This window comes from Somniosus microcephalus, chromosome 2 (assembly GCF_052327205.1).
Source record: "Somniosus microcephalus isolate GS21.2 chromosome 2, FLI_Smic_1.0, whole genome shotgun sequence".
In the NCBI taxonomy this organism is placed as follows: domain Eukaryota; kingdom Metazoa; phylum Chordata; class Chondrichthyes; order Squaliformes; family Somniosidae; genus Somniosus; species Somniosus microcephalus.
Window position 1 is genome coordinate 286,317,707 of NC_140988.1, and position 25,338 is coordinate 286,343,044.

Here is a 25,338-nt window from a genome sequence, read left to right on the forward strand (position 1 = left end):
TCTATATTAACATTGGCTACAAGTGGTAGGTATTGTGGAGAGCTGTGGGATATAATTTGCACGCAATCTGCTCATTTTTAAATTGGGCAATTGTTTAAATTGGCCAAAAAGCACAAACCAATTTTAGTTTCCATTATACTCAATTGCAAGGTTGTCACTTACAGCATGTTAAGCGCCACAGGTATTTTGGGCAGAAACACATGTTCACTCAGTATTCACGCCTCGTTAAGGTGCTATTACCTTGTATACTTCATCCCCTCTAACTGGTGTTGGGTTACAGCTTGAACTACTCAGCGTTGACTGCAATAGCTAAGTAAATTGTACCTCCAATGTACAATGTAGCCGGCAGATTATCTCTGCTGTAGTGTGACCGCCACCGCCTACCCTTACAACTGTACTTCACTAATTTATTTTTCAGCTTTCTGACTACATGAACCTTGCCAAATATTCTAAAATATCCAAAATCATTACGTACTTCTACAAAGGAATAGCTGAATCTTGATAAATTAAATTTTTATACATAGCTGGTGTCATTTTAGCATTAAATCTATTTCATTGATATTTCGATTCTTTCTTCTGAGTGTTGCAGGTGGAGGTGATTAACCGTCTAATGTATATAGCGGGCAAATCGCATTAGCACCAACTCAATCGCTATAAGCAGTGAGGACAGTAATATATAGGTGCTGAAGAGGCATAGTATAGGGACATATATTAATTTGGCTGTTTTTTTAAACCAAAAAACATAGGTGAAAGATCAAGGTTAAAAAGAGTAGAAGAAAACAAGGTAAATAAGGAAGTAATGATTAGGTGGCACCAAGCTTGGTCTCATTATTGTTGGAGGAAGGGAAGACTGAGATAGATTAGGGGGTTCCATAGTTTTGAGGTTTTTGGAATGAATGGGTTAGAGTAGGTAATGATGTGATGAGCGTTGACTTCAACACGTTGAAGATGCAGGAAAGAGGAAGAGCGTGCATGCCAGTACGTTTTTGCTTAAGAAGTATAAAAAGCTAAAGTTTGGAATGCACTGATTAATAAGGGAGAAATACGATAACCTATGACAGGGAGAAGAAAGGTAAGGGCTAGAAGTGAGATAGCTTTTCTTTATCAGTTGACTAGCTTTTTGCATCCTCTCCAGCAGTGCAGCTTTGGCAATGGCGGAAATGTGGAAGTTCCACTTAAGGTCAAATGAGACAGTGAGGCCAAGAATGTTAAATGATGAAGAAGGATTAATGATCAAGCAATTAAAGGTAAGAGTTGGTAACTGACACAAAAACAGAAAATTCTGGGAACACTCAGTCAGAGCACCCTTACTTCCATTGGCTCCATATAAGTCCAAGTTAGCCATGTTAGCTGTGGCTCAGTGGCTAGCACTCTTGCCCCTGAGTCAGAAGGTTGTGGTTTCAAGTCCCACTCCAAAGACTTGAGCACAAAAATCTAAGCTGACACTCCAGTGGAGTGCTGCACTGTCGGAGGTGCCGTCTTTCAGATGAGACATTAAACCGAGGCCCCATCTGCCCTCTCAGGTGGATGTAAAGATCCCATGGCACTATTTTGAAGCAAGAGCAGCAGAGTTATCTCTGGTATCCTGGCCAATATTCATCCCTCAATCAACAGCACTAAAACAGATTATCTGGTCATTATCACATTGCAACTTGTGGGAGCTTGTTGTGTGAAAATTGGCTGCCACATTTCCTACATTACAACAGTGACTACACTTCAAAAACAGTACCTCATTGGCTGTAAAGCTCTTTGGGACGTCCGGTGGTCGTGAAAGGTGCTATATAAATGCAAGTCTTGCTTTTTTCTTTCTTTAAAAAAGTTTACTGACCATTTTTCCGTGGGTTCCAGCTGTCCTTTCTCTTGGTTGGGCCACTGTAGAACTGGAAAAGCTATTTGGATCAGGAACAATGCATGCTCCGCTTACATTTCCACGAATATTGCAGATGGTCCTGAAGCAGGTGCAGGACCATTCTTTGCATTTTTAAATTGGGACAACGTTGCATTCAGATGACTGCCAGGGATGCCTAAAAACAGTGCGAACCAATACGGGTATGCTGGCAAAGCAGATCGGGCGCAGGACCTAATGACTAGCAATTGATACATTGCACACATTTTGCACATGAAAACTGGTGCCATGCATACCAATTTCGCCTCCACTGTTCCTATGATGATTTCTATTGCTTACATGAGGATTGACTAGAAAGCAAAATAAATACTACCAAAGCAATATCAGACTATCTTGCACATTTGCTAATGGCCGCACACAGTTGGGTTACTCAATTGCCCGGCCACTCAATCGCCTCTCAAATAGAGCAACGCATTTTCATAAAGTCCAGTGGACTACATCATTTTAGGCTTTCATGAGCCTAATACTAAGAGCCCCATACCAACTATTGTTCCTCATTGGCTCTGGATGTGACAAGCATTCCTCCGCAATCTTGTCATTTGGCTTGGATCCCTTACACCGCTGTCAAGAGTCTTTCTCAGTAATGCTTTACTCTCTTCTTTCCCAAATTAATTGTCTCCTCTGCAGCCTGACATAGTCATACTCATAGAATCATACCTTTCAGCCAATGTCCTAGACTCATCCATCATCATCTCTGGGTATGTCCTGTCCCAGTGGCAGGACAGACCCACCAGGGGTGACGGCACAGTGGTTTACCGTCAGGAAGGAGTGGCCCTGGAAGACTCCAACATTGACTCTGGACCCCATGAAGTCTCATGGCATCAGGTCAAACATGGGCAAGGAAACCTCCTGCTGATTACCACCTACCGCCCTCCCTCAGCTGATGAATCAGTACTCCTCCATGTTGAACACCGCTTGGAAGAAGCACTTAAGGCAGCAAGGGCACAAAATGTACTCGGGGGGGGGGGGGACTTCAATGCCCATCACCAAGAGTGGCTCGGTAGTACCACTACTGACCAAGCCGGCTGATTCCTGAAGGACATAACTGCCAGTCTGGGCCTGCGGCAGGTGTTGAGAGAACCAACATGAGGGAAAAACCTACTTGACCTCGTCCTCACCAATATACCTATCACAGATGCATCTGTCCATGACTGTATTGGTAGCAGTGACCACCGCACAGTCATTGTGGAGACCAAGTCCTGTCTTCACATTGAGGATACCCTCTATCCTGTTGTGTGGCACTACCACCGTGCTAAATGGAATAGATTCAGAACAGGTCTAGCAGCTCAAAACTGGGCATCCATGAGACGCTGTGGGCTATCAGCAGCAGCAGAATTTTATTCCACTACAATCTGTAACCTCATGGCCCAGCACATCCCTCACTCTACCATTACCATCAAGCCAGGGGACCAACCCTGGTTCAATGAGAAGTGTAGAAGGGCATGCCAGGAGCAGCACCAGGCATACTTAAAAATGAGGCGCCAAACTGGTGAAGCTGCAACACAGGACTACATGCATGCTAAACAGCAGAAGCAGCATGCTATACACAGCCCACAACAAACGGAGCAGATCAAAGCTCTATAGACCTGCCACATCCATTTGTGAATGGTGGTGGGCAATTAAACAACTAACAGGAGGAGGAAGTTCCATGAATATCCCCAGCCTCAATGATCTCATTACAGCCTTGGTCCAAACATGGACAAAAGGGCTGAATTCCAGAGGTGAGGTGAGATTGACTGCCCTTGAATCAAGGCAGCACATATTCAAATGTGGCATCAAGGAACCCTAGTAAAATACCTAGCACAAAGGAAGATGATTGTGGTTGTTGGAGAACAATCATCTCAGCCCCAGGATATCGCTGCAGGAGTTCCTCAGGGCAGTGTCCTGGGCCCAACCATCTTCAGCTGCTTCATCAATGACCTTCCCTCCATCACAATGTTAGAAGTGGGGATGTTCGTTGATGGTTGCACAGTGTTCAGTTCCATTTGCAACTCCTCAGATAATGAAGTCGTCCGTGCCCGCATGCAAGAAGACCTGGACAACATTCATGTTTGGGCTGATAAGTGACAAGTAACATTCGCGCCACACAAGTGCCAGGAAATGGCCATCTCTAACAAGAGAGTTAAACCACCTCCCCATGACATTCAATGGCATTATCATTGTTGAATCCCCCACCTTCAACTTGCCGGTGGTCACCATTGACCAGAAACCTAACTGGACCAGCCACATAAATAATGTAGCTACAAGAGCAGGTCAGAGGCTGGGTATTCTGTGGCGAGTGTCTCACCTCCTGACTTCCAAAGCTTTTCCACCATCTACAAGGCACAAGTCAGGAGTGTGATGGAATACGCTCCACTTGCCTGGATGAGTGTAGCTCCAACAGTCAAGAAGCTCGACACCATCCAGGACAAAGCAGCCGCTTGATTGTTACCCCATCCACCACCTTAACCATTCATTCCTTCCACCACCGGCGTACCGTGGCTGCAATGTGTACCATCTACAAGATGCAGTGCAGCAACTCGCCAAGGCTTCTTCGTCAGAACCTCCCAATTCCGTGACCTCTACCACCCAGAAGGACAAGGGCAGCAGATGCATGGGAACACCACCACCTACAATCCCCTCCAAGTCACACACCTTCCTGACTTGGAAATATATCGCCGTTCCTTCATCGCCGCTGGGTCAAAATCCTGGAATTCCCTCCCTAACAGCACTGTGGGAATACCTTCACCACATGGACTGCAGCGGTTCAAGGCAACGGCTCACTACCACTTTCTCAAGGGCAATTAGGGATGGGCAACAAATGCTGGCTTTGCCAGCGATGCCCACATCCTGTGAATGAAAAAAAAAACCTTAGTCTTTCTGTTGCTCATCAGCTGAGAGTGATACTTCAATTTGTCACTAACTTCTCCAACCCTTTGCCTTCTGAAAGTTTCATCAAGCCCTGTTAATGTCCCTCGGTTTATGAGATTACTGTCTGCACCATTGTGTTCCTAAGTTCTCAGTATGGTACCAATGGATCTGAAGGTGCAACATCTTGGAGTGAATTTGAACTCCACTTGGACTCCTCACTGAGCTCTATTAATATAACACCACATATTTTAAAGTCAACAACTTAGGTGCTGCAACTGTAACGATTGCTCAACCTTAATCAGTCACCACCAGAGTCTCTAACCAAATTCCCTTTAAAATTTTTCTTATCGATGCTCCAATTTTTCCCTCTGTTTTTCTGTGGCCACAGACGTGACTCCAGGATGGTATGTTGCCTCCCTGGTGCCAGGGTCAAGGATGTCACTGAACGGCTGCAGGACATTCTGAAGGGGGAGGGCGAACATTCAGAGGTCGTGGTTCACATTGGTACTAACGACATAGGTAGAAAGAGAGATGAGGTCCTGCAAGAATTTAGGGAGCTAGGTAGCAGATTAAAAAGCAGGACCTCAAAGGTTGTAATCTCTGGATTACTCCTGGTGCCACATGCTAGTGAGTATAGGAATAGGAGGATAGAGCAGATGAATGCGTGGCTAAAGAGTTGGTGCAGGAGGGAGGGCTTTAGTTTTTCTGGATCACTGGGTCTGCTTCTGGGGAAGGTGGGACCTGCACAAGTCAGACGGGTTGCACCTGAACCGGAACGGGACCAACATCCTTGCGGGGAGGTTTGCTAGTACTGTGTGGGGGCGGGGGGAGGGGGTTTAAACTAACTTGGCAGGGGGATGGGATACAGAGTGGAGCTATTGTAGGGGGTGATGCACAGCCAAATATAGAGGAAAAAACAAGTCAGCCTGGAAAGCAGAGCAAATATGTAACGGCACAAGGGAGTATGGCAGGGCTGGATGGCATTTATTTTAATGTAAGGAGTCTTGCGAGTAAGGCAGATGAATTGAAGGTGTTGATGAACACATGGGAGTATGATATTGTTGCTATCACAGAGACATGGTTGAGGGAGGGGCAGGACTGACAGCTCAATATTCTGGGGTATAGAATCTTCAGGCAAGACAGAGGGGGGTGTAAAAGAGGAGGGGGTGTCGCAATATTAATCAAGGAGTCAATTACTGCTGTAAAGAGGGATGATATCTTAGCAGGTTCCTCTAATGAGGCCATATGGGTAGAACTTAAAAACAAAAAGGGGGCAAGCACTTTGCTGGGAGTGTACTATAGGCCCCCAAACAGTCAGGGGGAGATAGAGGAACAGATATATGGGCAAATCTCAGAGAAGTGTAGAAATAATAGGGTGATAATAGTAGGGAATTTCAACTTCCCCAATATTAATTGGGATAGTCAGAGTGTGAAAGGCTTAGAGGGTGCGGAATTCTTCAAGTGCATCTAGGAGAGCTTTTTGAGCCAGCATGTAGAAAGTCCTACAAGAGAGGGGGCGGTACTGGAGCTGATTCTAGGGAATGTAGCTGGGCAAGTGGTAGAAGTGTCAGTAGGAGAGCATTTTGGTGACAGTGACCATAATTCGGTGAGATTTAAGGTGGTCATGGAAAAGGACAAAAATGGACCGGGAATAAAGGTTCTAAATTGGGGGAAGGCCGATTTTAATATGATAAGGCAGGATCTGGCCAAAGTGGACTGGGATCAGCTAATTGTAGGAAAATCCACATCAGAGCAGTGGGAGTCTTTCAGAAAGGAAATAGAGAGAGTACAACGCCAACATGTTCCCGTAAAGGTCAAGGGTGGGACCAACAAGCCCAGGGAACCCTGGATGTCAAGGGATATACAAGAATGGATTAGGAAAAAAAGGGAGGCTTTTGGCAGATACAAAGGACTAAAAACAGTGGAAGCCCGAGAGGAGTATAGAAAGTGCAGGGGGGTCCTTAAAAAAAATTAGGAGAGCGAAGAGGGGGCATGAAAAAACACTGGCGGGCAAAATAAAGGAAAATCCCAAAGCATTTTATAAGTATATTAAGGGCAAGAGGATAACCAGGGAAAGAGTAGGGCCCATTAGGGACCAAAGTGGCAATCTCTGTGCAGAGCCGGAAGATGTGGGTGAGGTTTTAAATGAATAATTTGCATCTGCGTTCACTATGGAGAAGGACGATGTAGGCATAGAAATCAAATGTAAAAAGTCACACAACACCAGGTTATAGTCCAACAGCTTTATTTGAAATCACAAGCTTTCGGAGCGCTGCTCCTTCTTCAGGTGAAGTGGAGAAATGCATAAAGACACAGCTTATATAGTCAGAGAATCATGTCAGATGTTTACAGGTAACCTTTCCAACTGCCATTAATCACACCTCGGCAGAGAGATAATCACAGCAGTCAAAGGTGTGAATGGTGTCTAAACAGGTCAGTCAGGGAAACATTACATCAAAGAACAATGAGGTGGGGTCACAAGGGGTCAAATATTGCAGATGCTGGGGTCTGTATGAAAAGCAAAAAAACAGACAAAAAACATTTTTTTTTTTTTTTTTTTTTTTTTTTTGGCTGGAAATCACAGCAGGTCCGGCCGCATCCGTGTAGAGAGAACAAGCCAATGTCGACTCGAGTCTGGATGACCCTGCATCAGGTGGGGTTACATGTAGCGTGACATGAACCCAAGATCTCTGTTGAGGCCGTCCTCATGGGTGCGGAACTTGGCTATCAGTTTCTGCTCGGCGATTTTGCGTTGTCGTGTGTCTCGAAGGCCACCTTGGAGAATGCTTACCCGAAGATCGGAGGCTGAATGTCCTTAACTGCTGAAGTGTTCCCCGACTGGGAGGGAACACTCCTGCCTGGTAATTGTTGCGCGGTGTCCGTTCATCCGTTGTCGCAGTGTCTGCATGGTCTCGCCGATGTACCATGCTCCGGGGCATCCTTTCCTGCAACGTATGAGGTAGACAACGTTGGCCGAGTCATCCAGACTCGAGTTGACATTGGCTTGTTCTCTCTACACGGATGCGGCCGGACCTGCTGTGATTTCCAGCCAAAAAAAAAAAAAAAAAATGTTTTTTGTCTGTTTTTTTGTTTTTCATACAGACCCCAGCATCTGCAATATTTGACCCCTTGTGACCCCACCTCATTGTTCTTTGATGTAATGTTTCCCTGACTGACCTGTTTGGACACCATTCACACCTTTGACTGCTGTGATTATCTCTCTGCCGAGGTGTGATTAATGGCAGTTGGAAAGGTTACCTGTAAACATCTGACATGATTCTCTGACTATATAAGCTGTGTCTTTATGCATTTCTCCACTTCACCTGAAGAAGGAGCAGCGCTCCGAAAGCTTGTGATTTCAAATAAAGCTGTTGGACTATAACCTGGTGTTGTGTGACTTTTTACATTTGTCCACCCCAGTCCAACTCCGGCATCTCCACACCATGGCATAGAAATCAGGCAGGGGCATTGTGATATACTTGAACAAATTAGTATTGAGAGGGAGGAGGTACTAGCGGTTTTACTGGGATTAAAAGTGGATAAATCCCCAGGCCCAGACAAGGGGCCAGAAATTCCAGGCCAGAAGCGTGAGTACGGTCGGGTTACTCACGCATCTGGCCGTTGGAAATGCCGGCGTTCAGCAGGAACAGCGCATGTGGGGAACGCCGGCATTTCCAGACCCGAGGTCTATTCACAGCGCGTGCGACTGCACAGGCAGCGCTTGCGCAGTGAACTTTGTAGATTTCACTGATGGATTCAGTGAGGGTAAGTCCCGAGAACTTGCACTTGAAAAAAGCAAGTGTAAAGTTGTTCATTGGCTGGGGAAGGAGATATATTTTATGGAGGAGCTTATGAAATGCAATATTTAGGTTTGGGAAAGGGAGGGAAGTTATTTTAAGAAATTTTAACTAAGTCTTAAACTTTAATTTTTTTTTTTTAAACGGGTTTTCAGAACGGTAGGTAGAAGGAGCAATTGTGGCTGTGTGAATGGAATGTGAGAATGAGTTATGTATGTATGTCCACATATATTCCTTTACGTATATGTATGTATGTTTTATATTCCTTTACTAATGTGTATGAATGTATATTTTTAATTATGATTTTCCAATAAGTTACTTTCTCTGAAAGTCATAATTAAATAATACATTCATACACATAAGTAAAGGAATATATACATAACACGCAAAGGAATATATACAGACATACATACTTTCAGAAGCTCCACGATAAGAAATATCTTCCTCCGCAGCCTCTGGAGCAACTGTACCCATGCTTTTTTCATGTGTAAGTTGTAATGACTGGACCTCACTGAAAGCATTAATGAAAGCGGCGAATTATACTGTGCACGCGCTGCCTGTGCAGTCGCACGCGTTCTGCCTCTGAACCCCTTCGTTCAGAGGACAGGAAATGCCGGTTTTCCCCACATGCACTGTGCATGCTGAAAACCGGCATTTCATCCGGCCAGATGCGTAAGTACCCCGACCGTACTAGCGCATTTGGAAGGGAATTACTGGGCCAACATTTTACATGTCAATAAAATAAAAAATTTAACAATTGCACAACTTGCCCCCTCGCATCTGCGACTGAGGGTCCAAGGAGGTGCATTGCGCAAGAGGTCATCATCGTACGTATCCTCACACTGTTCCCTTTGGGGAACTGTATGAAATGGTGGAAGGATTTATGGCCGTGATTAACGCTCATTCCGTGACCGTAACCATCTTTGAACCAGCCATTAGGGTGGTTAGTCCTATGGCGGGCGGGTTTTACGGGCCCCCACAACCCATCTGAGGGGGGGGGCCACCAACACCCACGGACGCAAGCATCCCGCTGGATGTCCACCCAGAATTTAAAGTTGGAGCTCCGACTCCACTTGCCGGGACTGTCTGGAGTGGGGTTCAAAACCCTACTCCTTCTGGCCCAGCGGCGGGGATGCTTACTGCTACGCAAAAGGCCCACTCCGCACAAAAGGTGACACCCATACGTTTCCTGCGCCTTTTCCCTCCCCGTGACTGGAGCCTTATGCTGCCATTTCACGTTGCTAATTGGATTGGGCCTTTGTCATAGCGGTAGGATCCCCGCCGCTGGGCCAGATCAGGGTAGGGTTTCGAACCCCGCTCCAGACAGTCCCGGCAAGTGGAGTCGGAGCTCCGGCTCTAAATTCTGGGTTGACATCCAGTGGGATATTTGCGTCCGTGGGTGTGGGTGGCCCCCCCTCCTTGTATAGCTTGTGGGAGCCCGTAAAACCCTCCCGCCATAGGACTAACCGCCCTAATGGCTGGTTCAAAGATGGTTACGGTCACGGAATGAGCGTTAATCATGGCCATAAATCCTTCCACCACTTCATACAGTTCCCCAAAGGGAACAGTGTGAAGACACGTATGACGACGACATTGCTAAATAAATAAATGGAATTTAAAAAATTCTTTTAGGGCTTTTAAAAGTCTTTAAATTGCTTTAATTCTCTTTAAAACTACTTCAGATTACTCAAAATAATGTAAACATTTTAAAAAGTTTATAAAAGTTACCAAAATCTTCAAAAAACTTCCAAAAACCTATTTAAACTGCTGCTTTGCATGTAAAAATCCTTAGCAGCTTGACAGAAACATTGGGGGCGTGTCCAGTGAAACTGAGACCTCAAGGGGCGTGTCTCACTTACACTGCACGCTCCTGGCTTCGTGCTGGCTGCACTCCTGGGCGGCGTGACGTCATACGCTGCCCGGGAATGTGCTTTCTATTTCTGCAAGTTCAGGCGTCCCAGAAGCTGATCGGCACGAGCGCGGGGTAAGTGCAAATACGGGGCTTGCACGCGCTGCAAGCCCCGTTCTGGAATTTCTGGGCCAAGATGTATCCCAGGCTGCTGTGTGAGGCAAGGGAGGAGATTGCAGGGGCTCTGACACAAATTTTCAGAACCTCTCTGGCCACAGGGGAGGTGCCAGAGGACTGGAGGACAGCTAATGTAGTACCATTATTCAAGAAGGGTAGTAGGGATAAACCAGGGAATTACAGGCCAGTGAGCCTAACATCAGTGGTAGGGAAATTATTGGAAAAAATTCTGAGGGACAGAATTAGTCTCCACTTGGAGAGGCAAGGATTAATCAAGGATAGTCAGCATGGTTTTGTCATGGGGAGATCATGTCTAACCAATTTGATTGAATTTTTCGAGGGGGTGACTAGGTGTGTGGATGAGGGTAGTGCAGTTGATGTAGTCTACATGGACTTCAGTAAGGCTTTTGACAAAGTCCCACATGGGAGACTGGTCAAGAAGGCAAGAGCCCATGGGATCCAAGGCAATTTGGCACATTGGATCCAAAATTGGCTTAGTGGCAGGAGGCAGAGGGTGATGGTCGAAGGTTGTTTTTGTGACTGGAAGCCTGTGTCCAGTGGTGTTCTGCAGGGATCGGTGCTGGGTCCTTTGCTGTTTGCAGTGTACATTAATGATTTAGATATGAATGTAGGAGGTATGATCAGTAAGTTCTCAGATGATATGAAAATTGGTGGAGTGGTAAATAGCGAGGAGGGAAGCCTCAGGCTACAGGACGATATAGATGGGTTGGTCAGATGGGCAGAACAGTGGCAAATGGAATTTAACCCTGAAAAGTGTGAGGTGAGGGAGGGCTAACAAGGCAAGGGAATACACAATGAATGGTAGGACCCTAAGAAGGACAGAGGATCAGAGGAACCTTGGTGTGCCTGTACATAGATCCCTGAAGGCAGCAGGACAGGTAGATAAGGTGGTTAAAAAGGCATATGGGATACTTGCCTTCATTAGCCAAGGCACAGAATATAAGAGCAGGGAGGTTATGATGGAGCTGTACAAAATGCTAGTTGGGCCACAGCTGGAATACTGTGTGCAGTTCTGGTCGCCATTACCTGGGCTGGAGCGCTTCAGCTATGAAGAGAGACTGGACAGGCTGGGGTTGTTTTCCTTAGAGCAGAGAAGGCTGAGGGAGGACCTGATTGAGGTGTACAAAATTATGAGAGACATAGATAGGGTAGATAGAAAGGAACTTTTCCCCTTAGTAGAGGGGTCAATAACCAGGGGGCATAGTTTCAAGGTAAGGGGCAGGAGGTTTAGAGGGGATTTGAGGAAAAACTTTTTCACCCAGAGGGTGGTTGGAATCTGGAACTCACTGCCTGAAAGGGTGGTAGAGGCAGGAACCCTCACAACATTCAAGAAGCATTTAGATGAGCACTTGAAACGCCATTGCATACAAGGCTACGGACCAAGTGCTGGAAAATGGGATTAGAATAGACAGGGCTTGATGGCCGGTGCGGACACGATGGGCCGAAGGGCCTCTTTCTGTGCTGTATAACTCTATGACTCTATGAGTCTATAACTCTATATTTATCCTGAACTTGAAAGAGAGAGAACAAAAAAATATATTTTGCTCCCAGATATTTCAGATAAATTACAATCTCTGGTGCAGTTTGTGAGGGCTCCCTGACTTATATTATAACTCTTGCTGTCTTTCTTCTACAAGAACATGTTGGCTTTTTTCCCATAAAATAACTCCTATCTATAAATGTTCTCCGTTAATCCCTTCTAAAGATGAGAAATTAGTTTAAATATTGCTATCAACAATCTCCCTGCGGTTGTTTAAACTGTAGTTATTTTTGTGGTGAGGTCTTTTACAAGGGTTGAGCGATTATATTATTTCCCTTTATTTTGCTATTTGATTGTATCTCAATTGGTTGTGCATTCCACTGCTTTTAGTCAGCAGGTAATTCATTCTCCAGTTCTGTGCTGTTTCATCCAGATTGTCAGCGAAAGCTCAAGACCTTTCCAGACCACGTCACCCACCAATGATGCTTGAACTCACATCTACCTCTTATAGTATTATTCTCCTAAAATGATTACAATCAACCCTTATTATTTTTATGAAATGGATCACAAGTTTAATCAGATGCACTTCTGAAAAGAAACAACTTTGCATATGGAGAATCATTTTTAATTCATCGGAACCGAATATATAATTTAAATGGTAATGTTCTGCCCTTGTGCTCTTAGCAGGGCACTTTTTCACTGGGAGAGCGTATTGGATATTCGGCCATGCCGCCTATGATTTTCTTACCAGTTTTGCTCAGAAAATTGTGTTTAGTGCGTGCCAGAATTTCTGATATATGCTCCCGGTGAACAAGGGTCCCTGCAATGTGAGAAGACAACGCTGCGAGAATAAATAAACATACTTGGCCTTAATAAATCAATTACGATGTAACTTTCCAATCTATGGGTGAGCAATTAATCTTAGTCCCATTTTTGGGCCCAGACCTCATCTACATCTCTGGGACGAGCTGCCGGTGCCTGTTGCACCTCTGCAGGCAGCTCGGCCCTCAGGGAATTTCCAAGATTGGGGGTTGGATCGGACAACAGGGGAGCCGATCACCAGGACTGTGGAGTCAGGGAAAGCACTCCTGCTCCTCCTGGCTCCACAGAAAAGCTAAACAAAATTGACCTGTAATTGGCGGCCACAGGGGCCACTGAAAGCTCGTGAGTGGGGCAGGTCCGATGCCTGCCCTGCTCATCAGGATCACATTTTGTAGAGGGGCCTTCAACAGGTTTTAGGCCCCTCAAGTATGTGTAAGGGCTTAATGCATGCAATGGACACATAAAAAATGGTCCCTCGAGTTTAGCAGTCAGACCAATGTCTGCGCAGATTCGACTCAGGTTGTCCCACTATTAAATTGGGATGCTGGTGCTTGTTTTACACCTGAAAAAAACATACCAATTCCTACTTCTATTTCTCTTGAATTTTTTTTATTCTGATTAATCTATCTCTAGGCTACTATTGTAACTACACTAAGGGATATGCCTGTTCAAAAGTTTGACTTTAATTTTTCCATTTCCGACACCCTTTCAGCATTGGATTTTTTTTGGATCTTTTCCTAAAGAGATAGCACAGATTAAGGATTTATTTACCTCCAGGCATGACCTGAAGGGGGAAATTTAAACCTAAAATAACGAGTGGGTTGGGGTTGTGTGGGAAGTTAAAAATCTGGATTGGATAAAAATTAATAAAGAGGAGGTACTAGAAAGGCTGGCTGTACTTAAAGTCACCAGGACCGGATGGGATGCATCCTAGGATGCTGAGGGAAGTAAAGGTGGAAATTGCTGGCCATAATCTTCCAATCCTCCTTAGATACAGGGGTGGTGCCAGAGGACTGAAGAATTTCAAATGTTACACCCTTATTCAAAAAAGGGTGTAACGTTAAACCCAGTAACCACAGGCCAGTCAGTTTAACCTTGGTAGTGGGGACGCTTTTAGAAATGATAATCAGGGACAAAATTAACAGCCACTTGGACAAGTGTGAATTAATTAAGAAAAGCCAGCATGATTTATTAAAGGCAAATTATGTTTAACTAACTTGATTGCGTTTTTTGATGAGATAACAGAGAGGGTTGATGAGGGCAATGCGGTTGATGTGGTGCACATAGACTTCCAAAAGGCGTTTGATAAAGTGCCACTTAATAGGCTTGCCAGCAAAGTTGAAGCCCATGGAATAAAAGGGACAGTGGCAGCATGGATACGAAACAGAGAGTAGTGGTGAACAGTTGTTTTTCGGACTGGAGGAAGGCACATAGTGGTACAGGGCACAATTTCAAAATTTGCAGATGACACAAAACTTGGAAGTATAGTGCTTGGAAGTATAGTGAACCGTGAGGAGGATAGTAATAGTCTTCAAGAGGACATAGACAGGTTGGTGGAATGGGCAGACACATGGCAGATGAAATTTGACGCAGAAAAGTGTGAAGTGATACATTCTGGTAGGAAGAATGAGGAGAGGCAATATAAACTAAAGGGTACAATTCTAAAGGGGGTGCATGAACAGAGAGGCCTGGGGTATGTGTACACAAATTTTTGAAGGCGGCAGGGCAGGTTGAGAAAGTGGTTAAAAAAGCATACGGGATCCTGGGCTTCATAAATAGAGGCATAGAGTACAAAAGCAAGGAAGTTATGATGAACCCTTACAAAACACTGGTTTGGCCTCAACTGGAGTATTATGTCCAATTCTGGGCACTGCACTTTAGGAAGGATTTGAAGGCCTTAGAAAGGGTGCAGAAAAGATTTACAAGAATGGTTCTAGGGATGAGTGACTTCAGTTGCGTGGATAGACTAGAGAAGCTGGGGTTGTTCTCCTTAGAGCAGAGAAGGTTGAGAGGAGATTTGATAGAGGTGTTCAAAATCATGAGGGGTCTAGACAGAGTAGATAGCGGGAAATTGTTCCCATTGGCGGAAGGGTTGAGACCCAGAGGACACAGATTTAAGGTGATTGGCAGAAGAACCAAAGGCAGCAGGAGGAAAAAAATGTTTACGCAGTGAGTGGTTATGATCTGGAATGCACTGCCTGATAGGGTGGTGGAGGCAGATTGAATCATGGCTTTCAAAATGGAATTGGATAAGTACCTGAAGGAAAATATTTGCAGGGCTACGGGGAAAGGGCGGGGGAGTGGGACTAGCTAAAGTGCTCTTGCAGAGAGCTGGCACGTGCCCGACGGACCGAAAGGCCTCCTTCTGTGCTGTTGTGGCGGAGCCACTAAGGGACTCTGATCAAATGTATATAATTCCCTTTAACAATATGTTAACTACAGCCTGAGTCTGTATCTTTGTATATACTGTTTGCATGTACAGAGCGCGGTCCCTTTAAGAGCGCGGGCAAATGCGATGACGTCATGCCGTTCATCACGTGATCCCCCATCGGCGGGAAAAACGTGATGACGTCATGACGCCAGCCACGGGACCGTCCAAGCAGTCCTCGTGGAGCTTCCGAACTGACTAGACCTGTATTCGTAGTTTTCTTGCATCTGTTTGTTAAACTCAATTAGTTTCACATTAAACATCGTTTGTTTGATCGCCTGAGTCGACCTCAGTCTCTTGATAGGAACTAGACATTCCTACATTGGTGACCCCGACTTTTGCGAACGGTTTTCGCAGAAGGAACGAAGCATGGAAACAAACGCCGTTGCATTGAAGCTACCGCAATTCTGGGAGCAACAAGCGACCGCCTGGTTCATCCAGGTCGAAGCCCAGTTTGCACTACGGAAGATCGTTGCGGATCAGACCCGATATTTTTACGTGGTCTCCGCACTCGACAGCTCCACTGCGTCGTGGATCGTTAGCCTGCTTGAGAACCCCCCGGACGACCGCAAGTATGAAACAATCAAGGCGCGGTTGTTACAGGTCTTCGGGCTCACGAAGTCGGAGCGCGCCCGCCGACTGCTCACTATGCCCAGCCTCGGGGACTCCAAGCCGTCTGAGCTCATGAGCCAAATGCTCACGCTCCTTGGCTCCGAACTGGAATGCTTCCTCTTTAGGGAGCTCGTCCTCAGTCAGTTACTGGAGCAGGTACAAGCTGCCCTGGCCAGGTCCGAAGTCTCAGACTGCGCAGCGCTTGCTGCCAAAGCGGACAAGATTTTCACGGTGACGCAGCAGTACTGCGCTGCCACGAGGCGCCCATCCCCCACAGACGCCACCCCAGCTCCTCAACCTTCGGGGCTCTGCTCCTACCACGCGTGGTTTGGCATGAAAGCCAGATGTTGCCGCCCTCCCTGCAGCTTCTCTCCCAAAAAAAACAACTGCAACCCCGGCAAAAGAAGAACGGGTCTGACGGGTGCCCCGTGGCTGCGATGGCAATCGAAAATTCTGGCAAGCTGTTGTTCATCATCGATTCCATCTCTGGTCGGCGATTCCTATGCGACACCGGCGCACAGTGCAGCATTATACCAGCGTCCGCTATTGATGTTCAAGCTGGGAGGCACGGCCTCTCACTCGAAGCGGCTAATGGCGGAGCTATCCGGACCTTCGGCAAACGACGGGTCCAGGTGTGCTTCGGCGGCCAGCGATTTGTTTGGGAATTTGTTACGGCCAGGGTTTCACAAGCCATCCTCGGCGCGGATTTCCTGTGCGCCAACAGCCTTCTGGTCGATGTAAGGAACCGACGGCTGATCAACGCGGCCACGTTTCACTCCATTCCTTGCCACCGTGGTACCACCATGTCACGGACCGTCTCCTGCGCTTTCCCAACTCCGGACGAGTTCGCTTGCCTGCTCGGTGAATTTCCGGACCTGACCAGACCTACGTTCTCCTCTACGGCCACGAAGCATGGTGTGGAACACCACATCACTACCACCGGCCCCCCGGTCCACGCGCGGGCCCGGCGCCTCGAACCCAGCAAGCTGGCGGTCGCGAAGGCAGAGTTCGCTACGATGAAACGCCTGGGGATTATTTGCCCGTCCAATAGTCCCTGGTCTTCGCCTCTCCACATAGTACCGAAACCTGGCGGCGGATGGCGGCCATGCGGCGAATGTCGGCGACTTAACGATGCTACCACTCCTGATCGATACCCGATCCCCCACATTCAGGATTTCTCTGCCCATTTGGCTGGGAGCACCGTGTTTTCCAAGGTGGATCTGGTCCGAGGCTACCACCAGGTCCCGGTACACCCGCAGGACGTGCAGAAGACCGCAGTCATCACCCCATTTGGCCTTTTTGAATTTCTGAGGATGCCTTTTGGGTTGAAGAATGCTGCCCAGGCCTTCCAGCGCCTCATGGACTCCGTGCTGTGGGACCTCAAGTTCCTTTTCGTCTATTTAGACGACATCCTCGTGGCCAGTCAAAATAAGGTGGACCACATCGCGCACCTACGCACCCTCTTTCGTCGCCTCAGCCAATACGACCTGATTCTCCACCCGGCCAAGTGTCAGTTTGGTCTGCCCCACATTGATTTCCTGGGACATCGCATTACATCGGAGGGAGCGGTGCGTTTGCAAGCAAAGGTAGAGGCGGTGACATTCTTTCCGCGCCCGCAGACCATCAAGGCCCTGCAGGAGTTCCTCGGGATGGTAAACTTTTACCATCGCTTCGTGCCTAAGGCAGCTCTGCTCATGCAGCCCCTGTACGACGCCCTCAAGGGCAAGTCTGGCAAGGACCCGGTAAGCTGGACGGTCGACATGGACCGGGCGTTCATTGACACAAAAAGCGCCCTCGCCAACGCGACCATGCTGGTGCACCCGCTGCCAAGTGCCACCATCGCCCTCACCACCGACGCGTCAGACTACGCCATCGGCGCAGTGCAGGAACAGTGGGTAAATGGAACGTGGCAACCGCTGGCGTTCTTCAGCCGTCAACTACGGCGAAACGAGCGGAAGTACAGTACCTTCAACCGGGAGTTGCTGGCTCTTTTTCTGGCCATCCGCCATTTCCGGTTCTTGCTGGAAGGACGTCCTTTCACTGCTTTTGTGGACCCTAAGCCACTAACGTTCGTTATGGCCAAGACTGCCGAACCGTGGTCAGCCCGACAACAGCGTCAGTTAACGTTTATCTCTGAATTCACTACTGATATTCAGCACGTGGCCAGTAAAGACAACCTGGTGGCGGATTGCCTCTCCCACGTGACCGTTCAGGCAGTCCAGCTCGGCATCGACTATGCCCTTATGGCTGCGGATCAAGCCTCGGATCCAGAGGTGCAAGCTTACCGAACCAGCCCCTCTAGCCTCCAAGCGGCCGACGTCAAATTCCATGCCGTAGGCACCATGCTACTTTGTGACGGCTCCGTAGGAGATCCTCGCCCTATCGTGCTGGTCACCTGGCGCCGAAAAGTGTTTGATGCCATACACGGGTTGTCACACCCTGGCATGAAGGCCTCGCAAAGGCTGATGTCGTCCAAGTTCGTTTGGCGGGGCATGCATATGGATGTCCGCGACTGGGCCAACACCTGCGTGGTCTGCTAAAAGGCCAAGGTGCAGCATCACGTCAAAGCTCCATTGGCCACCTTCGCTGTTCCGGAGCGACGGTTCGATCACGTGAATGTGGACCTGGTGGGGCCACTTCCACCTTCTCATGGGTTTACACATATCCTTACGATGGTAGACTGCACCACTAGATGGCCAGAGGCAGGTCCCTTTTCATCCACCACTTCGGCAGATGTAGCCAGGGCATTCATCTCCTCTTGGGTCTCCCGTTTCGGGGTACCGGCGGACATCTCTTCTGATCGTGGACCGCAATTTTCCTCTGAGCTGTGGAACACAGTGGCTGAGGGGCTCGGCATCAAGCTACATCGCACCACAGCCTACCATCCACAGGCGAACGGCCTGTGCGAACGGTTTCACAGGTCGCTCAAAGCCGCACTGAGGGCCAGCCTCCAAGGCGCTGGGTGGGTGGACAGGCTACCATGGGTCCTCTTGGGTCTTCGCACGGCACCCAAGGAAGATCTTCGCTCATCCTCGGCAGAGCTCGTCTATGGCCAGCCGCTACGCGTACCAGGGGATTTCCTTCCGACTCCAACAGAGCCATGGTCCGCATCCAATCAACTCATCAGCCACCAGGAGGCAGCCAGGTATTTTGCACCAGTACCAACATCGCATCACGGCTTTCAGAGCTCCCACATCCCAGCAGAGCTGAAGAACGCTGAATATGTGTTCATCCGCCACGACGCTCATCGGGATCCGCTCAAGGCCCCTTACACTGGTCCTTTCCGTGTGCTAGAGCCGGGAGACAAACTTTCTTGGTGGATATCGGAGGTAAACCGGACCACATTTCGGTTGACCGGTTGAAGCCGGCACACTTGGACCTTGACCGCCCGGTCAAGACCGCACAGCCGCCAAAACGTGGCCGACCGCCCACAGTCGCCGTGCCAGATCAAGCGCAACCGCCCGCCAGCCCGCCCGCCGTCCAGCAGCTTCCACTCCAACTGTACAGAAGTCGCTCTGACAGGCTTGTCAGGCCTCCTCGCCGTTTCACTTTTTCTGTTGAAGACAATTCTGGGGGGGCGCATGTGGCGGTGCCACTAAGGGACTCCGATCAAATGTATATAATTCCCTTTAACAATATGTTAACTACAGCCTGAGTCTGTATCTTTGTATATACTGTTTGCATGTACAGAGCACGGTCCCTTTAAGAGCGCGGGCAAACGCGATGATGTCACGCCGTTCATCACGTGATCCCCCATCGGCGGGAAAAACGTGATGACGTCATGACGCCAGCCATGGGACCGTCCAAGCAGTCCTTGTGGAGCTTCCGAACTGACTAGACCTGTATTCGTAGTTTTCTTGCCTCTGTTTGTTAAACTCAATTAGTTTCACATTAAACATCGTTTGTTTGATCGCCTGAGTCGACCTCAGTCTCTTGATAGGAACTAGACATTCCTACACTGTAACCATTCTATGATTCTATGAAATCTGAATCCCGACCAGAACCCGCCTCCAACCCACCCACTTCTGGCTTTAACAGAGGCGGGATGGGGGGCGTGCAGCCAACCCGCTCCCAAGAGGCGGGTCGGCCATTTAAATATTATAATGTGGCTGAAAGCCTCTGATTTAACCTGCATTTTGAATTTAACTTTAGCTGGTTGGGTTTTGCAGACCTCAAGAAACCTGCCAGCTTAATAGATCCAGCGACCCTCCCTAAACCACCCCCATGATCGGAGACCCCCCATAAGGCCTCTGACTCCCCCCGGCATCTGATCCTGTCTCCAGGCTTCCATTCCCCCCCCATGAGGCCTCATCCCCATCTTCCTCCTGTCCCCCAATGTTGTTTGCCTCCCCTTTGCTCCTCCTCCATCCCCCACTCCTTCTGGCCCCCCGGGCCCCTCCGGCCCCCCCACCCCGCTCCCCGACCCCCGATTGTTCCCAACCCCCTCTCCGTGCTCCTGCAGCCAGCCCCCATGCGATGCCTGCCTCCTTTCTGCGGGCTAGTGCCATAGGCCTCCCCGTCCACAGCCAGCCTCTCAACCTGACTGGCTGCAGGTGGGAAACAGAGATTTCCCATGCAAATCAGGCCCTGTCGTTAAATTCGGCAGGGCCTGAGGAAAACCCGTTCTCCTGAGCTTCCCGACTGCTTCTTAGCCCCCACCCTCCCAACCTGCCTCCCCATTAAAATTCAGGCCGAAGTCTTTATTTCAGCACAGCGGCACCTGGCCTGTATGTTCACTATGTTCTCCTTCCAATCAACTTCCGAAACATATTGCAAAGCAACAAACATTCGGGGGGGATTTTAACCCCAATAGATGAGTGGGTTGGGGTTGGCGGGAGGTTAAAGTGCTAGAAATCTGAATCCCGACCCTAACCCGCCCACTTCTGGTTTTAACAGAGGTGGGATGGGGGGTTGGGGTGGCACTTTAAATATTATAATAAGGCTGTGTGCCTCCTTTTGAAGCTCCTTTTTAAACTTAACTGTGGGCAGCCGAGTTTCCCGGGCCACGGGGAACCCAACAGCTAACGGAAGGCGAGGACTGCCTCGTCAACCCACCGGGATTGGGCACCCCCCCGACCCTTTCGCTCTTCCCTCGACCTCCCCCCGGCCTTCAATTTCCCCTCCCCCCCTGAGCCCACCAACCCCCCCACCTTAGCCTCTGATCCCCCTTGAGGCCTCCGATCGCCCCCCCTCGGCCTCTGATCTCCCACCCAGCTTCCGATCCCTCCCTCAATGTTCGATTCCCCCCCTCGGCCTCTGAACACCCCCAGCCTTCCAATCCCCCCTACCCCCATTGATCCTGGCCCCCGGCCCCCTTTGACGATCCTGGTCCCCTCCAACAATTCTGGCCCTTGAACACCCCCGATGATTCTGGCCCTGACTCCCTCTGACGGTTCCAGCCTTCCTCCTGTCTGTTCCCCAGACCTATCTGCCCGATAGTCAGCCAGTCTCTCACTCTGGCTGGCTGCAGGCGAGAAACAGATTTAAAAAAATTAAATCAGGCCTTGCCATTAAATTCAGTAGGGCCTGTTGCAACCCGTTCTCCCAGGTATTCCGCCACATTCCAGCACCGCCCCCCGCTCCCTATCTGCCTCCAAGATAAAATTCCGCCCTCCATGTTTCAAAGAAGATCAAAGAGGAAGTTTCAATATATATTAGCGCAGAGATAACTGCTGGCGATATTTGTGGACAAATACTTAACATGTCTGTATGACATTTCTTTATCTGCTTTTTTTAACACAGAGATAGGCCATGATCGCACTCACGACTGAACTCCGCTGCTGAGCCTGGTGTAATTCTTGGGGTCGGGGGAGGGGTTTTCAGCAGTTCAGGGGTTGCACCTGCAGCGTTCTCCCTATTCACCGAAGATGCTGTAAACGTTTGCCAGCTGGGGGAAGGATCTCAAGGTTTCCACCCCCACTGGAAAGATGGTGAACTTGTCCACAGTGTCCTCCTGTGTCGCAGGCAGCTTTCAACATAGGCGGGGGCTGGTGGAGTTTCGGATGAGAAACCCAGAAGTCAGGTTTCCCCGCACGTTGCTGTGCGTCTTTTGGCCCTGAAAGGTTCCCTGCCTGGAAGTCACCCTGATTGGCAGGCTTGGCTTCCAGTCGATGGGGAGCACTCAGGAGCAGGCCGCAGGATCAGGCAGGTCTGAGCCATGACCCTGGTCGGGGGCGGGGTGGTGGGGTTGGTGCTCCAATCCGGGGAGTCTCTGATGCTCTGATCCTCGACCTGGAGGAAGGGGTGGTGTCTCAGGGGGTCCGGTCCTCGACCCTGGGGGTCCTTTGTATTGGGGGAGGGGGAGCACCTGCTCCCTGGCCCACAAGCAGTGCTGCGAAGGCACTTACCGTCTCCTAAAATAAACACCCTAGTGTAATTATTAAGCATAATAAAGCTGCAAGATTCTCTTATCCCTTCATTGTATATCGCTACATTAGTGTACAGTATCTTTGTAAAAAATTCCAAAATCTGAAGTTATGTTCTCAGAATGTGGTTCCGATATTTAAATACTTCAACCACTATATTTACATATTATGACAAACGAAATAGTGAATTAGAGGCTTCCTCTTCATGTTTCATCATGCAATAACATCCATAAAGGATTAAAAAATTCCAACTTTATAGATGGCAAGTCATTTCTTTATTTTCGAAACACTCTTGGAAGATTTAAAAAGTTGAATGTAGAATGTGGTTACTGTAAATAGTGTTCGTGTAACTTCAATAAAATAAGAGCCCAAATAGATTTTTTAACATACCATGTCATCGACATGACGATCACAGCGAGCAACAACCACCAATACCAATCTCCTTTGTCACAAAACACAGCCATCAAAAGACCAACCAGGATGCCATTGTACCCATAAAGCCCTGCTGCAATCGCGGACCTAAAAAGATGAAAGTAAAAAACACTTTTCTGTATATATTTAAAGAATTAGCAAAATTATTTTGATTTCTTTGGGAATAGTCACGTCAAACAAATGCAACTATAAAATGAAAAACTTAAATACCACAACACAGACAGGAAGTGCATATGGGTATGAGCAGTTTATTTATTTTATTGTTCATAGAACATTTCAACACTACTAATCATAAGGAGCATCACAATAAGGCATTATTATAGAATAGTACAGCACAGAAGCACATTCGGCCTTAAAATACAGATCAGCCATGATCTAATTGAATTGTGGACAGGCTCGAGGGGCTGAATGACCACTCCTGTTCAACTGCTCCCTATAAGCTGCATGGCTGTGCAGCTGTGCAGCCATGCAGCACTCCAGGGATCTTGCGCAGCCGGCTTTTCAATGCAGAAACTGTGCATGTGTGGTATTTTGAATGGCCCACATGCGGTTCTCCCCAAATTCCTAAAGACTATTTTTAGGAGAAGTTGTACATGCTGTTGATTTTGGTACACAGAATCTGCGTTTATTTTGTTTCTAATGCTCACACATATATGCCATTACAGAAATAAAATTCTAGACTTAATATTTTTTCTTTGCAGCAACTATTATATACATTGAAAAGGTATTTTAGACTTCAAGTCTGCAATATGTTAAATGCTACATAATGGTTAATCCTGTGATGCAGTGGCCAGATTAGAAGTAGAGGAGTAACCACAATTACAGGGCAGTGTTGAGACTGAAGTCACCATAGGTCTGAATTGGCAACTGTATGATACGTTGGTGGGGGGTGGGGGGCGGCGGGACTGGCGGATTTTAACCCCTCAAAATTGGTGGGTTTGGGTCAGGTGGGTTGTTAACACTTTAAAAAATCTCATACTCGAACCCAACCCGCCTCAAACCAGCTTACTTCTGGTTTTAACAGACACGGGATGGGGTGGGCAACCAGGAGGCCGGTTGATCATTTAAATATTTTAATGAGGCTTCGTACCACATATTTTGCCTCCATTTAAAATTTTGCGCTGTCCGGCCGAGTTTCCCTTGCCTTGGGAAACCTAACAGCTGAAGGGAGGCGAGGATTGCTAGATGCAGCAGGTAAGTGCCTTTCCAGCACTGCTTGTGGGCCAGGAGGAGCAGGAGTGCTTCCCTCCAGCTGACGAAGCTAATCTACCTCCCCCCCACGAACAGCTGCTCCTCCCCCCGCCCCGTGATCGGACACCCCCTGCAATCCGATTCTCCCCTGCCCCGAGCCACAATGCCCCCTCGAACCATGACCTCCCCACGACCTTTCCAATCTCCCCCCCACCCCCGACCCTTCGACTCTGACCCCCACCTCCGTCCTCTGATCTCTCCCCACACACACCCACCCCCCGCCCCCGCCCCTAGCCTTTCCGATCCCTCCCTTCCTTCTCCCCACTTCCCGGCTGCAGCCTGGTGCCAAAGGCCTTCCCATCCGACAGCCAGGCAGTCTCTTAATCTGGGAACTGGAGAAAAAAAATGTTAATGAGGTCCTGCCGTTAAATTCAGCAGAACCTGAGCGAAACCCGTTCTTCCAGGTTTCCCGAATGCGAAACTGCCCCCACCCCCTCCCCCACCTCCCAGTAAATATTGTGGTGGTTCACTCTGTTTTTCCTTAAGCCCTGAAATGCTAGTTATTGCTTAGTGGGTGCATGAACGTGGCCCACGGGTTACCACAGTTTTTCTTTATCATTCATTGTAGCAAGATCTTGCATTAAGCAAGACTGTTAAATAGTAACCTTCATGAGCATGTAGCACAAGAAATTTCATAATTTTTGAAATATAAATAAAGCAGCTAATGGCACAAATAAAATGTTCAGAATGCCATTTTGGATTAATTTTTGCAAAGACACTTTGAAAATCAAATGTATATTACCACAGCACATTTACCTGTTCTGACTGAGCAAAAGTGCTGCCAGAGTCGAGAACACCGTTCCCACGAAGCCATTCAGTGCCCACCATGGATTCTGTACAATCAGCCCGACTAAAATAATAAGCCCGCTCAGTGGGTTGTTGACAAACATCACCTGAGCGGCACCACGTAAGATCCAATCAATAAATTGAAAGATAATGTTCTGCTCTGCAATGTTGTCAGAAAAAGGTACATAACTGTTAAAGAATATGAATTAAGCATGTTTCCAATGCAAAAGAGTAACAGGCCTATAAATTCACTGCAGATTTTGGAAGGTGCCAAGCAGTTCGCAAATGCCATTTGAATCCTAAAATTAGATCATAACTTTATTACTCAAGAACAGGCATTTGGCGTAATAACACACATTGATCTGATTTATATTTTTATAAAGTAGATCTCCAATAGCATTGTTGATGGTAAATCAGATGATCCACTGTTTTATAATGAGAAGAACATTTTCACCATTTTATGTACAATGTAGTAATCTGCTGCTATGGTAACCTTTCCCTTTAAGCCCCGAAAGTCTAAATACTATAGTAAATACAACCTGAAGTAATTCGGAGTTTAATT

General features: G+C 47.9%; 1 protein-coding gene across 1 annotated transcript in view; it reads right to left on the reverse strand.

Moving 5' to 3' along the window:
• LOC147123442 (urea transporter 2-like) overlaps positions 1-25,338 on the reverse strand; it is a 138,611-nt gene that overhangs the window by 56,782 nt on the left and 56,491 nt on the right. Inside the window, exons 3-4 of the mRNA XM_085973149.1 lie at positions 24,747-24,936; positions 22,698-22,826 (exon numbers count right to left, since the gene is read on the reverse strand). Coding sequence (XP_085829275.1) covers positions 22,698-22,826; positions 24,747-24,936 — 319 coding nt within the window. The remainder of the gene's footprint in view (positions 1-22,697; positions 22,827-24,746; positions 24,937-25,338) is intronic.